Source organism: Ahaetulla prasina, chromosome 4, assembly GCF_028640845.1.
Source record: "Ahaetulla prasina isolate Xishuangbanna chromosome 4, ASM2864084v1, whole genome shotgun sequence".
NCBI lineage: Eukaryota > Metazoa > Chordata > Lepidosauria > Squamata > Colubridae > Ahaetulla > Ahaetulla prasina.
Window position 1 is genome coordinate 9,437,492 of NC_080542.1, and position 12,621 is coordinate 9,450,112.

At 47.1% G+C, this 12,621-nt stretch overlaps 1 gene segment (V, D, J or C); it reads right to left on the minus strand.

The window, feature by feature from the left end:
* Nucleotides 1–11,019: 11,019 nt before the first annotated feature.
* On the minus strand, nt 11,020–11,545 carry LOC131197832 (immunoglobulin heavy variable 3-48-like). The segment is given in 2 exon segments: nt 11,020–11,417; nt 11,500–11,545. Coding segments are annotated over 2 exon segments (444 nt in total).
* Nucleotides 11,546–12,621: the final 1,076 nt, after the last annotated feature.

A 12,621-nucleotide genomic window follows, 5' to 3' on the forward strand; every position in this document is an offset into this window, starting at 1 on the left:
TTCTTGAATACAGCTCGCCTGTCTGGAACCCATACCTCATTTCGGACATTAATACAATTGAGTGTGTCCAGAAATATTTCACAAGAAGAGTTCTTCACTCCTCTGATTACAACAAAATACCTTCTGCCACCAGACTTAAAATCCTGGGTTTAGAAAATTTAGAACTATGCCGCCTTCGACATGACCTGAGTTTAACTCATAGAATCATCTGCTACAATGTCCTTCCTGTTGAAGACTACTTCAGCTTCAATCACAACAATACATGAGCACACAATAGGTTTAAGCTTAATGTGAATCGCTCCAATCTTGATTGCAGAAAATATGACTTCAGTAACAGAGTTGTTAATGCCTGGAATGCACTACCAGACTCTGTATATAAATAAATAAAACTAAATAAAAAAATAAGCGAACTGATAGTAGAGAATATTGGAAAGTTGAGTATGGAAGATAGAATTACCTTTGAGGACGGCTAAGAAGGACACCAAGTTTATCCACGGGATCATTTTTGCTCCCTCTAATGAACAGAGGGGAACTGATGGTAGAGATATTGGGACAGCGCAGAAACTCTGTATTGGTGGGTGTAGCCTGAGAAGGGAAACTACACAGCTCCTTTAAAGGGGGAATCATGTCCTGATTTACATATTGTTTGGGATAAAAGATTGCCTGCCCAGGTGGCGCTGTGGCTAAGACACTGATCTTGTCGATTAGAAAGGTCGGCAGTTCGGTGCTTGGAGTCCCTAGTATAGATCTCTTGAGTGAGCAGCGGGTTGGACTAGATGATCTCCTAGTTCCCTTCCAACTCTGTTGCTGCTATTATTATAAAAGAGCCCCTGAATGCATTCACTTAGAGGTGGTTTTTTTTGGACAGACCTAACATGTGTGACTTTCAAATAATGTTTTTTTTTAGGTGCTGAAGGTGAAGCCCGAAGCTTGGCAGGAGAGGTGGAGGGACTCCCCAGGCCTTCTCATATCCCCTCCAGACTCCACCAGCTGGATCTCCATGTGGAGATCTGGAAAGGAAATATTGATATGTACATTTTAACTATCCAGCATGCTGCAGTCCATTCACCTCAAGCATATTGGAGCCTGTTAGCTTCCATCTCTGGATGGAAGAACCTTTACCTTTGATGATTGCTAAAATGGAGACTAGTTGGAGCAAAAATATCATTTTTCTTTCTCAGTGGAGAAGTTCCAGGCAGACTGGATTTTGCTCTTCGGCCACAAGGTTGAGGAGGGTGGGAGATGATGTCATATAAAGAGGAAGGTTAGGCCTGCATTTACATAAACTTCAGGATAAAAGAGAACCAAATTTGGCTGATAATACCACCAAAAGATTTTGGAAAACCTGAATGGGTGTCTAAATGTTATTTATTTATTTATTTATTTGTTCATATTTTTATACCGCCATGTTCACCATTACTGTATGTATTGATTTAATTTTAGGAAAAACTCCCCTTTTTAGGACCGGTTTGTCCTATTTCTGTATATGGTTCAATGGATTTTTGAAAGGAATTTTCCATTTAATATAATGTAATGTCCTTTCTTGCAGAGAATATATATTTTATTCATGTTTTTAATCTTCATGTATTAGAATGTGTTTCATGCGCTGTGATGAACACATGCCTTTTTTTATAATAATCTCTTTTATTGTCTTTTGTTGAAAGACAATTGGGCATTGATAAGAGCTGGTTTTACAAGTTAGGTTATGGCCCACAATCAATACAGAATCGTTCAAGTGAGCACAGTATAAAAAAACGGTAAACAACCAACAACTTCCAAACAATAACAACAACTTCCAAAAAGGAAATAAGCTAAAAATAAAATAAATTATTAAATAAAGCAATAATAGATATGAAATATACCACCACAACCTATTTATATCTATGAGATTTGTTTCAGATGATGTGGAATTAATGGAAATAACTTTATTAGGTTGAAACTTGTTTTCTGCTCCGACTTTAGAGTTACATTCCAGGAGGACATTTAAAAAGGGGGAACAGGGGAGCATTCTTTAAAAAAATAAGAGATAACTACTGTGGATGCAAAAAGATTAATTAATCTCTGTAAAAGAATTTGAAGGCAAGAAAACTACACTACTAAACTACACTACTAACCAGAGCATATAAAACATTTGCTAGACCAATTCTAGAATACAGTTCACCTGTTTGGAACCCTCACCGCATCTCTGACATCAATACAATTGAACGTGTCCAGAAATATTTTACAAGAAGAGTTCTCCATTCCTCTGTAAACAACAAAATACCTTATCCCACCAGACTTGAAATCTTGGGCTTGGAAAACTTGGAACTCCGTCGCCTTCGACAAGACCTAAGTTTAACTCATAGAATCATCTATTGTAATGTCCTTCCTGTCAAAGACTACTTCAGCTTTAATTGCAATAATACAAGAGCAACCAATAGATTTAAACTTAATGTTAACTGCTTTAATCTAGATTGCAGAAAATATGACTTCTGTAACAGAATCATCAGTGCTTGGAATACTTTACCTGACTCTGTGGTCTCTTCTCATAATCCTAAAAGCTTTAACCAAAAACTTTCTACTATTGACCTCACCCCATTCCTAAGAGGACCATAAGGGGCGTGCATAAGCGCACAAACATGCCTACCGTTCCTGTCCTATTGTTTTTCTTTTCTTCTATACCTGTTCTGTTTCCCTTCCCCCAATACTCCCAGCAAAGAGTCCGTCAGAGGCCTTCCTTTTTTCCTTTTATTTACATAGATACATGTCCTGGCCATGTCTACCCACGGGCCTGCCAAGTTTCTGGAGATAACGAGGAAATTATAGATAAGGCCAGAATTACTCACGAATATATTCTTCCCTCCATTGAAACAGTTAGCTCGCGCCAATTCATTAGCTCGTGCCAACTCATTACTTTGTCCAAGACAAAAAACCAGGAAGTCCCGCCTCCTATTTATAGTCTCTGCAGATGTCACTGCATGACAATTATGACTTGGCTTTGTCCCAACTCTTCCGCTGCTGCGCACGGCGATCACGTCTACGTAATCTTGCATCGCTCCAAAACTGTTCTTGGGCGTTGCCAAATCAGAAGAGGCTCCATGGAATCAGGCTGTGCCGGCCCTCCTCCTCCCTTTGAGTGGGTGCCAGGGAGGAAAGGGCTCAAGAGAAGCAGGGCTGGCCAGGTCTTCTCCCTCACTTTCTGAATCATCCGAGTCCAGGAGTCCGGGTCCAGGGACCTGGGTCACAACACTATCCCTCACCGCAGGGCCCTTCCCCCCGGGCTGGCGATCGGGATGCGGTCGGGCTGGGTTCTGCTCATGGAAGGCCTGCACCAGGTCAGGGCATGAACGCCGGAGGCATCTACCCAGGAGAAATCAGTCCCGTATCCCTTCCACGCGATCAAATATTGGAAACGACCCTTCAGCCAGCGGGAGTCTCAGACGCTGTGGACTTCAGATTCCTCCGCTCGGTCCTGGGCGGCAGTGACGGGTGTTGTTGGGCACCGAAGGGGACTCGGTGTGGCCTCAGGAACTAGAAGGGACCGGTGAAAAATGGGGTGGATCCGCATGGATCGTGGCAGGGTCAGTCGGTAGGCTACCGGGTTGATGACTGCCTCGACAGGGAACGGGCCGATGAATCGGTGGTCCAACTTCTTTACCGGGCGGTCGGACGGGGGGTGTTTGGTGGAGAGCCACACCGGTCTCCAACTGCCAGCGGGGCGTTGCCGTCGGGAGCGGTCGGCGGACGTTTGTAGTCCTCCTTTGCCCGATTCAGCTGCTGACGTACCAACTGTTGGACCGCATGCAATTCCGTCAGGAAGGTCTGCGTTCGGGAACAGGAGAGTCCGTGATGCCAGAGGGAAGAGCATGGATGGTACCCCACATTGGCAAAGAATGGGGTCATCTGAGTAGAGGTGTGCTGAGAGTTGTTAAAAGCAAACTCCGCCAGGGACAGGTAGTCGGCCCAGTTGTCCTGTTGCTGGTTGATGAAGCAACGGAGATACTGTTCCAGTATACCGATGACCTTCTCTGTACCCCCGTCGGTCTCCGGATGGTGCGATGACGACAGACACACCTGCACCTCCAACGCGGCCATCAGGCTCTTCCAGAAGCGGGCTGTGAACTGGACTCATGGTCCGAAACCACCCTGTCCGGTAGACCATGGAGGCGGAAGATGTGCTGCAGAAAGAGACGGGCCGTTTTTGCGGCTGTGGGCAGTCCGCGGCATGGGATGAAGTGTGCCATCTTGGTGAGCATGTCCACCACCACCAGCACCGTGGTGAACCCAGAGGACGGCGGCAGGTCTGTCAGGAAGTCCATAGAGATCGCCCCCCAGGGTCTGTCGGGTGTCGGCAAGGGCTGGAGGAGCCCGGTAGGTGCCCCCGTGGCGGTCTTGGCTTGCCGGCACGGTACGCAGGATGTCACGTAGGCATGTATATCATACCGCACTCGGGGCCACCAAAAGGTCCGTGTCATCAGGTGGAGGGTCTTGAAGAACCCAAAATGTCCTGCTGCAGGGTTGTCGTGGCACTGGGTCATGACGAGGGCTCGGAGTGGTCCTGTGGGCACATATAATCGCCCCCGAAACTTGAGTAAGTCCTCCTCCAAGGTCCAAGGAGACGTGGGGCCCACCTCCACTCTCCTTTGCTGCGACCAGGCGTCCTGGCGCTGCGCCTCTCGCACCTGGGCCCGCAAGTCCACTGGCTCCTGTGCTGCGGCCAAGGCTTCTGCCGGCAGCACTGTCCGTGGAGGAAGGGGGTCCTTGATGCAGAGGTACTCTGGCTTGTGGGACAGGGCATCCGCCCTCCGGTTGTGACCGCTGGGAATGTAGGTCACGCGGAAGTTGAACCGGGCAAAAAACAATGACCACCGGATCTGCCGCTGGTTCAACTTCCGAGCTGTGGTGAGGTGCTCGAGATTCCGATGGTCCGTTCAGACCTCCACCTGATGTCGGGCCCCCTCCAGATGGTGTCGCCAAGCCTCGAATGCAGCCTTGATAGCCAGCAACTCTTTTTCCCAGATAGTGTAGTTGCGCTCGGAAGGATTGAGTTTCCGGGAGAAGTAAGCGCAGGGAAAAAGTGTGCCACCATTCGTCGGAGCCTGTAGCAGCACCGCTCCCAGAGCCACATTGGACGCGTCCGTTTCCACCACAAAAGGCCGGAGCGGGTCGGGATGCCTCAGGACGGGTTCCGTGACGAAGGCTTTCTTGAGGGCTGTGAATGCTTCTTGCTGCAGGGGACCCCACCGGAACGCAACCTTCTTCCTGAGGAGCTGGGTAAGTGGAGCCGTCAGTGTGGCGAAGCCCGGGATGAAGGTCCGTAGTAGTTGGCGGCCAGCAGGCGCTGAACATCCTTTACCCGACGAGGGGCTTCCCAGCTACACAAAGCTTCTACTTTACATGGGTCCATGGCTATGCCCTCGGGCGAGATGATATGCCCGAGGAATTCTATGGAAGTCCGGAAGAAGACGCATTTCTCCAGCCGCATTGAGTTGTTGCTCCATAGCGTTGCAGAACCAGACCGACGTGTCGAAGGTGGCTTTCCCTGGACCGGGAGTAAATCAGGATGTCGTTCAGGTAGATAACCACGAACCGATCCAACATGTCTCGGAACACGTCGTTTATGAAGTGCTGGAAAACGGCGGGAGCGTTGGTCAACCCAAATGGCATGACAGTGTATTCGTAGTGTCCGTATCAGGTGCCGAATGCCGTCTTCCATTCGTCTCCTTCTCGCATCCGCACCAGGTTGTAGGCCCCCCGGAGATCGAGCTTGGTGAAGATCGTGGCCTCCCGCAACCTCTCCAGTAGCTCCGGGATGAGCGGCAGGGGGTAGCGATTTCGTACCGTAATGGCATTTAGCCGGCGGTAATCACAGCACAGGCGCAAGTCCCCTGTCTTCTTCTTCACGAAGAGGACCGGGGCCGAGAGAGGGGACTTTGAAGGCCGGATGAACCCTCGGGCCAGGTTTTTGTCCAGGAAGTCCCTGAGGGCGGCCAACTCAGGCTCCGACATGGAATACAGGCGTCCCACAGGCAATTGTGCGTTGGGCAGAAGGTCCACGGGGCAATCGTAGGGCTGATGCGGGGGTAGTCGGTCCGCCTCCTTCTCGCTGAACACGTCGGCGAAGTCCGTCAGCTCAGGAGGCAAGGTGATGGCAGTGGTGGGGACGTTCTGGCCGGCACAGGTGTGGCGGATGTGGTCGACGCACTGCAGACTCGGGAAAGAGATGGCGTTCCGCGACCAGGCCACCTGAGGATCGTGGGTCCGAAGCCAGGCCATCCCAAGGACCAAGGGAAAATGAAGGTCCGCCGTGACATAAAACTGGATCGCCTCCTCATGGTCCCCAATAGCCAGGCGCAAAGGCTGGGTGGCGAATTTAATGGGGCCGGACACCAGTTCTCGTCCATCAATAGTCTCTACCCGCATCGGAGGGTCCACCGGAACCACGGGGACCGCAAACTGGGTCACAAAGGCCTGGTCCATAAAGTTTGTTGTGGCCCCTGAGTCCACCAGCGCATGCGCCTGGAGCCCGTCCGACTGGTTCCCCAACCATATCCGTGTGTCCAGAATCAGATGCCGAGGGGGCCCAGAGTCTACTTCCGCAACGTCCAGTGGGGGCTTAGTACGTGCCCGACCTAGGGTTTCCCCGAGGCCGGGCCTGCTCCGTTTCCCGATTGGTCACGTTGTGATTCGGGGACCGGTGTGCGTGCCCCACTTCGCTTTCTGGGGCAAGAAGCGGCGAAGTGGCCGGGCTCTCCACAGTACAGGCACAATCCTCCTTGGCGCCTCCGGATCCGCTCCTGGGCTGTCAGGCGAGGTCTGGCCGCCCCAACTCCATGGGCTCTTCCGCAGCGGTTACAAAACGTGGGAGACCCGGGTGCTGGTGGTGCAGGAAGTGGGGTGCAGATGTCGACGGCGGGTCCCGGGGTGCGACGGATGGTCGCCGTTGCAGACGGGCATCGAGGCGGAGACAAGGGCACCAAGTTGTCGAGGTCCGCGGCACCTCCACGCGGGCCAGCTCGTCTTGCAATTCCTCTGAGAGTCCCTCCTGAACGCTGGCCCACCAGCGCTGCATCATTCCAGTCAGAGTCCTGGCACAAAAGACGAAATTCGGCGATGTACTCCTGCAGGGGCGTTTCCTTGACGGAGTTCCTTAAGGCGCCTGGTTGCCGTCAGCATTTGAACGGGGTCCTCGTACATGGTGCGCAGGTGCTGCCAAAAACGCTGTTGGTCCGCCAGCAGGGGGCTGTCCTGGAGCAAGAGTGGCATGGCCCATCGAGCAGCCGAGCCGGAAAGAAGGTTAATCACAAAGGCCACCTTAGCCCGGTCGTCTGGGAAATCCTCTGGCCTCATAGCCATGTAGAGCTGGCACTGTCCCAAGAAGGTCGGGAACATCTCAGGCTGCCCAGAAAACTTATCCGGCACGGTTATCGGGCACTTGCGACGAGGAGGAGGAGTGGGAGGATGGTGGGGGGCTGCAGGCACATTCCTGGCAGCAAGTTGGCCTGCCAAGTGAGCCACTTGCTGCTGGAGCTGTTGATTAGCCGCTTGTAGCTGCTCTAACTGCTGCTGTACCTGCTGCTGATCCATCTTTGGTGGAAGATGTTTTAGTCAGGTCTTGGACAAAATGTTCTGTTTCCCTTCCCCCAATACTCCCAGCAAAGAGTCCGTCAGAGGCCTTCCTTTTTTCCTTTTATTTACATAGATACATGTCCTGGCCACGTCTACCCACGGGCCTGCCAAGTTTCTGGAGATAACGAGGAAATTATAGATAAGGCCAGAATTACTCACGAATATATTCTTCCCTCCATTGAAACAGTTAGCTCGCGCCAATTCATTAGCTCGCGCCAACTCATTACTTTGTCCAAGACAAAAAACCAGGAAGTCCCGCCTCCTATTTATAGTCTCTGCAGATGTCACTGCATGACAATTATGACTTGGCTTTGTCCCAACTCTTCCGCTGCTGCGCACGGCGATCACGTCTACGTAATCTTGCATCGCTCCAAAACTGTTCTTGGGGTGTTGCCAAATCAGAAGGAGGCTCCATGGAATCAGGCTGTGCCGGCCCCTCCTCCTCCCTTTGAGTGGGTGCCAGGGAGGGAAAGGGCTCAAGAGAAGCAGGGCTGGCCAGGTCTTCTCCCTCACTTTCTGAATCATCCGAGTCCAGGAGTCTGGGTCCAGGAACCTGGGTCACAACACTACCTTTATATACTATATAACCTTTCTGTATATTTCTGTTACAATATATGTAACAATACATACCGTATATACTCGAGTATAAGCCGAGTTTTTCAGCACATTTTTTGTGCTGAAAAACGTCCCCTCGGCTTATACTCGGGTCTATACGGCTTATACTCGAGTTTTTTTTTTTTTTAAGCCCGTCGGCTTATACTCGAGTATATATGGCTTATACTCGCGTTTTTTTTTTCTTTTTTTCACATTTTACCGGACGGAAGCCCTGCCGGTGCAGTGAGAGGGCGGGGCGGGGGAGCCGCCAGCCTTCTTAGCTGAGGGAGGGAGGGTTTCCCCAACCGGTAGGTGCCTCATTTCCCACCCTCGGCTTATACTCGAGTCCCCAGTTTACCCCAGTTTTTGGGGTAAAATTGGGGACCTCGGCTTATACTCGGATCGGCTTATATTCGAGTATATACGGTATATTGTTGTGACAAAATAAATAAATAAATAAAATAAATAAATAAAAGTAGCCATGGATGGAAACGAATCGAGGAGAGAAGCAACCTGGAAATTTCCTGACAGTGAGAACAATTAATCAGTGGAACAACTTGCCTCTAGAAGTTGTGAGTGCCCCATCAGAGGTTTTCAAGAACAGCCTGGAAAATCATTGTTCTGAAATGGTATAGTGTTTCCTACCTGAGCATGGAGTTGGACTAGAAGACCTCCAAGGTCCCTTCCAACTCTGTTAATAAGATAAGACAAATACCAAGGAAGCACCTTCTGAAAGCTTAAGTTAAAGCTCTTGAAGGAATCTGCATGACTTTCTCTTCTAATGACTTTTTTATTTTATTTTTTTATTTTTTTGCATTTATATCCCGCCCTTCTCCGCAGACTCAGGGTGGCTTACACTGTGTCAAGCAATAGTCTTCATCCATTTGTATATTATATACAAAGTCAACTTTTTATTGCCCCCAACAATCTGGGTCCTCATTTTACCTACCTTATAAAGGATGGAAGGCTGAGTCAACCTTGGGCCTGGTGGGACTTGAACTTGCAGTAATTGCAAGCAGCTGTGTTAATAACAAACTGTCTTAGCAGTCTGAGCCACCAGAGGCCCCCTAATGATGCCTTTGAAGATATGAATGTTCAGAGAGCTTATTCTGACAAGAGCTTGGATACTCGCAATCCATCAATCTTTCGTTCAGCTCCATATCTTGGAAGAGACAAGTCACAAATCACATTGGGGCCAAGAGATATCCTGGCAGAATGAGAAACAGGAATAAAGCCCTAAAACCAATTCGGTTTGGACTACATTTAAGAAAGGAGAGATAGAGGGAACTCTTCTTTGGTTTGCAGACTAAACTTCCCCATTTTTTCCAAGGAAAACAATGAAGTAAATTAACGTTCAGTGGGATTTTACAGAAAAGGCTGCCCTCTAGTGACAAGCACATGAAGTACAGGTAGTAATTTTAATTTCATTTCCAGATATATGAGTCTGGGGGGCGGGGCTTGATTGAGCTCAATTGCAGTGGTAACTCAAGGACCACAGATCATATAATTCTGGATTTAGTACTATAACTGCCTAAAGTCAAAGATGCAACACCAATAACCTTTTATTTTGTTATGACTGCATGATTGTAACTTTTTGTTGCTATCATTAAAGGTTAAATTGTAACCTATGACTATCATTTGTGTTGTAAGTGTTGTACCTTTGATGAAGGTATTTTTTTTCTTATTTTTTTTAATGTACACTGAGAGCATATGCACCAAAACAAATTCCTTGTGTGTCCAATCACACTTGGCCAATAAATTCTATTCTATTCTATTCTATTCTATTCTATTCTATTCTATTCTATTCTATTCTATTCTATTCTATTCTATTCTATACATAAGTAAATGGGATATAAGGGATTTTTTGTTTGTTTGCTTGCTATACACATTGAAGGGGCGTGCGTAAGCAGCTTGCCTACCGTCCCTGTCCCAATGTTTGCTTTCATTCATACCCTTTACATGTGTTTATAATTATGTTTACACATGTATCTGTCATAAAATACATGTGTGACAAAAATAATAAATAAATAAATAAAAATAAATAAATAAATGAAGCTCGACATTGAAGAAGTTTTGAGAACTATTGGGAAATCGAATTCTCAAAGGACCATCATTCTATTTCCCTTCAAGATTAACTATTTTAATTTCCCACTAAGCAGCTAGAGAGACAGTCAAGTTCACAGCTTAAAAAAAACAGATTTTATTGCCGTCATGGTCAAAAATATTCTTTATTTTGTGCCTCTGGTGATATGTATTTTCAGATACATATCATTTCTGAAGATGGCAACGCTCCCTTTCATGGATTCTGCATAGACTTGTTTACTGGCATCATACAATCTGTTATATACCATATAAGGAGTGTGCTATAGTTTTCCCTCAGGTCCTCTAAAAAGGTGTGAAAATACTTGAATCTCATTGGCTAAGCTGTCTGGCAGCCCTCTATATAAAGAGGACACTGCCAGACTAGCACTCTGTAGGGTTGTACTGGTCTACTAATAAAGAGTTGTTGTTACTGAAAGAGCTGTATCCGCCTCTTCCATCGTCAGACCCAACGCAATCCATTTTACTCCCTTCCCTAGAGCCTGTCACACACAACTCACAACTCCGTATTTTTAGGTCTATGAATGACAACTGATTCCTTGTGACTGTAAACACTGAGGTTATCTTCACCTTCAATTCGAGAAGGGAATATCTCTTTGGGCTTCTATATTCCCTAATTTATATATTTTTTTAGAGTCTTAAAATACTCTCCTGATCCATGGAATATTCTGCTATGAAGTACATAGATCACCTACTCCTCAGTATAAAAACTCAAATTCAACTTTCTGGGACTGAATCCACTTGGAGATCTGCTCTGAGAGAGAGAGAAAGTTCTTGTATGGCTTCAGATTCACTTCCTCTCACTGTGTCTCCTGCGCAGTAATAGACAGCTGTGTCCTCTGCTTTGAGGTTCTTCATTTGCAGATACAGCTGGCTGTCGTTATTGTCCCTGGAGATGGTGAAGCGGCCCTTCACTTTATCTGAGTACCGAATAGTAATAGAAGTGGAGCTTATGAAGGCCACCCATTCCAGGCCTTTTCCAGGAGACTGTCTCACCCAGTTCATATCAAGGCTGATGAAGGTCAATCCAGAGTCTTGGCAGGAGAGACGGAGGGATACTCCTGGTCTCCTCACATCCCCTCCAGACTCCACCAACTGGACCTCAGATTGGATACCTAAAATGAAAGTTGTGTCAGCGAAGCTTCTGGTACAGAAGAATTAAAAAGGAAAAAAGTTGAGTATGGAGGATAGAATTACCTCTGAGGACAGCTAAGAAGGACACCAGGTTTAGCCACAGGATCATTTTTGCTCCTCGTAATGGACAGAACTGATAGTAGAAAATTTGGGAAAGTGCACCAACGTTGTGTCGATGGGTGTAGCTTGAAAAGGGAAACCACGCAGCTCCTTTAAAGGAGAAATGGTGCCCTGTTTTACATATTGTGTGGGATAAAGGAGCCCCTCAATGCATTCACTTAGAGATTTTTGGAGCACACCTAGCATGTGTGACTTTCAAATAATGCTCCATTTCTTTAAAAAAAAAAAAAGATAAGTGATACCAGGCATTCTTTGTTCTTCTTTTCCTGTGAAAACAAATTTGGTGGATAGGAAACAATGGGCTCGCTTAGTGACTGCTGCATTCAGTGCAATAAAGATCTTACCAGGCTCAGCTACAGTCGTAACCTGAGGATTACCTGCAAATGTCCTACGATTCTGGCTTTAATATTATAACTGCCTAAAGTCAAAGATGCAACAACAATAATCTTTCTGTTTTATTCATCAACCAGCATACATGATATAAATAAATGGGATACAAGGGTTTTAGAGGTGGTATTCAGCAGGTTCTGACAGGTTCTGGAGAACCGGTAGCAGAAATTTTGAGTAGTTCGGAGAACCGAGAAATACCACCTCTGACTCGCTCCATCCTCATCTATGCTCTGCCTCCCGAGTCCCAGCTGATCGGGAGGAAATGGGGATTTTGCAGTAAGCTTCCCCTGGAGTGGGAGGGAATGGAGATTTTACAGTATCCTTCCCCTGCTATGCCCACCAAGCCACGCCCACCAAGCCATGCCATGCCCACCAAGCCACGCCCATAGAATCTGTAGTAAAAAAAAAATCTAATACCACCACTGGAGGGTTTATTTGTGTGTGTGTGTGTATGTATATATATATATATATATATATATATATATATATATATATATATATATATATATATATATATATATATATATATATATATATATATATATATGTAGGTCTTTGGTTATTCGGGTTTTCTCCCGCGTAAAATTGGAAGTGTCTTGGCGACGTTTCGAAGTCTCATTCGTCATCTTCAGGCTTCAGCCGTGCTTCTGGGAGCAATGTGTGATCGCAGCTGTT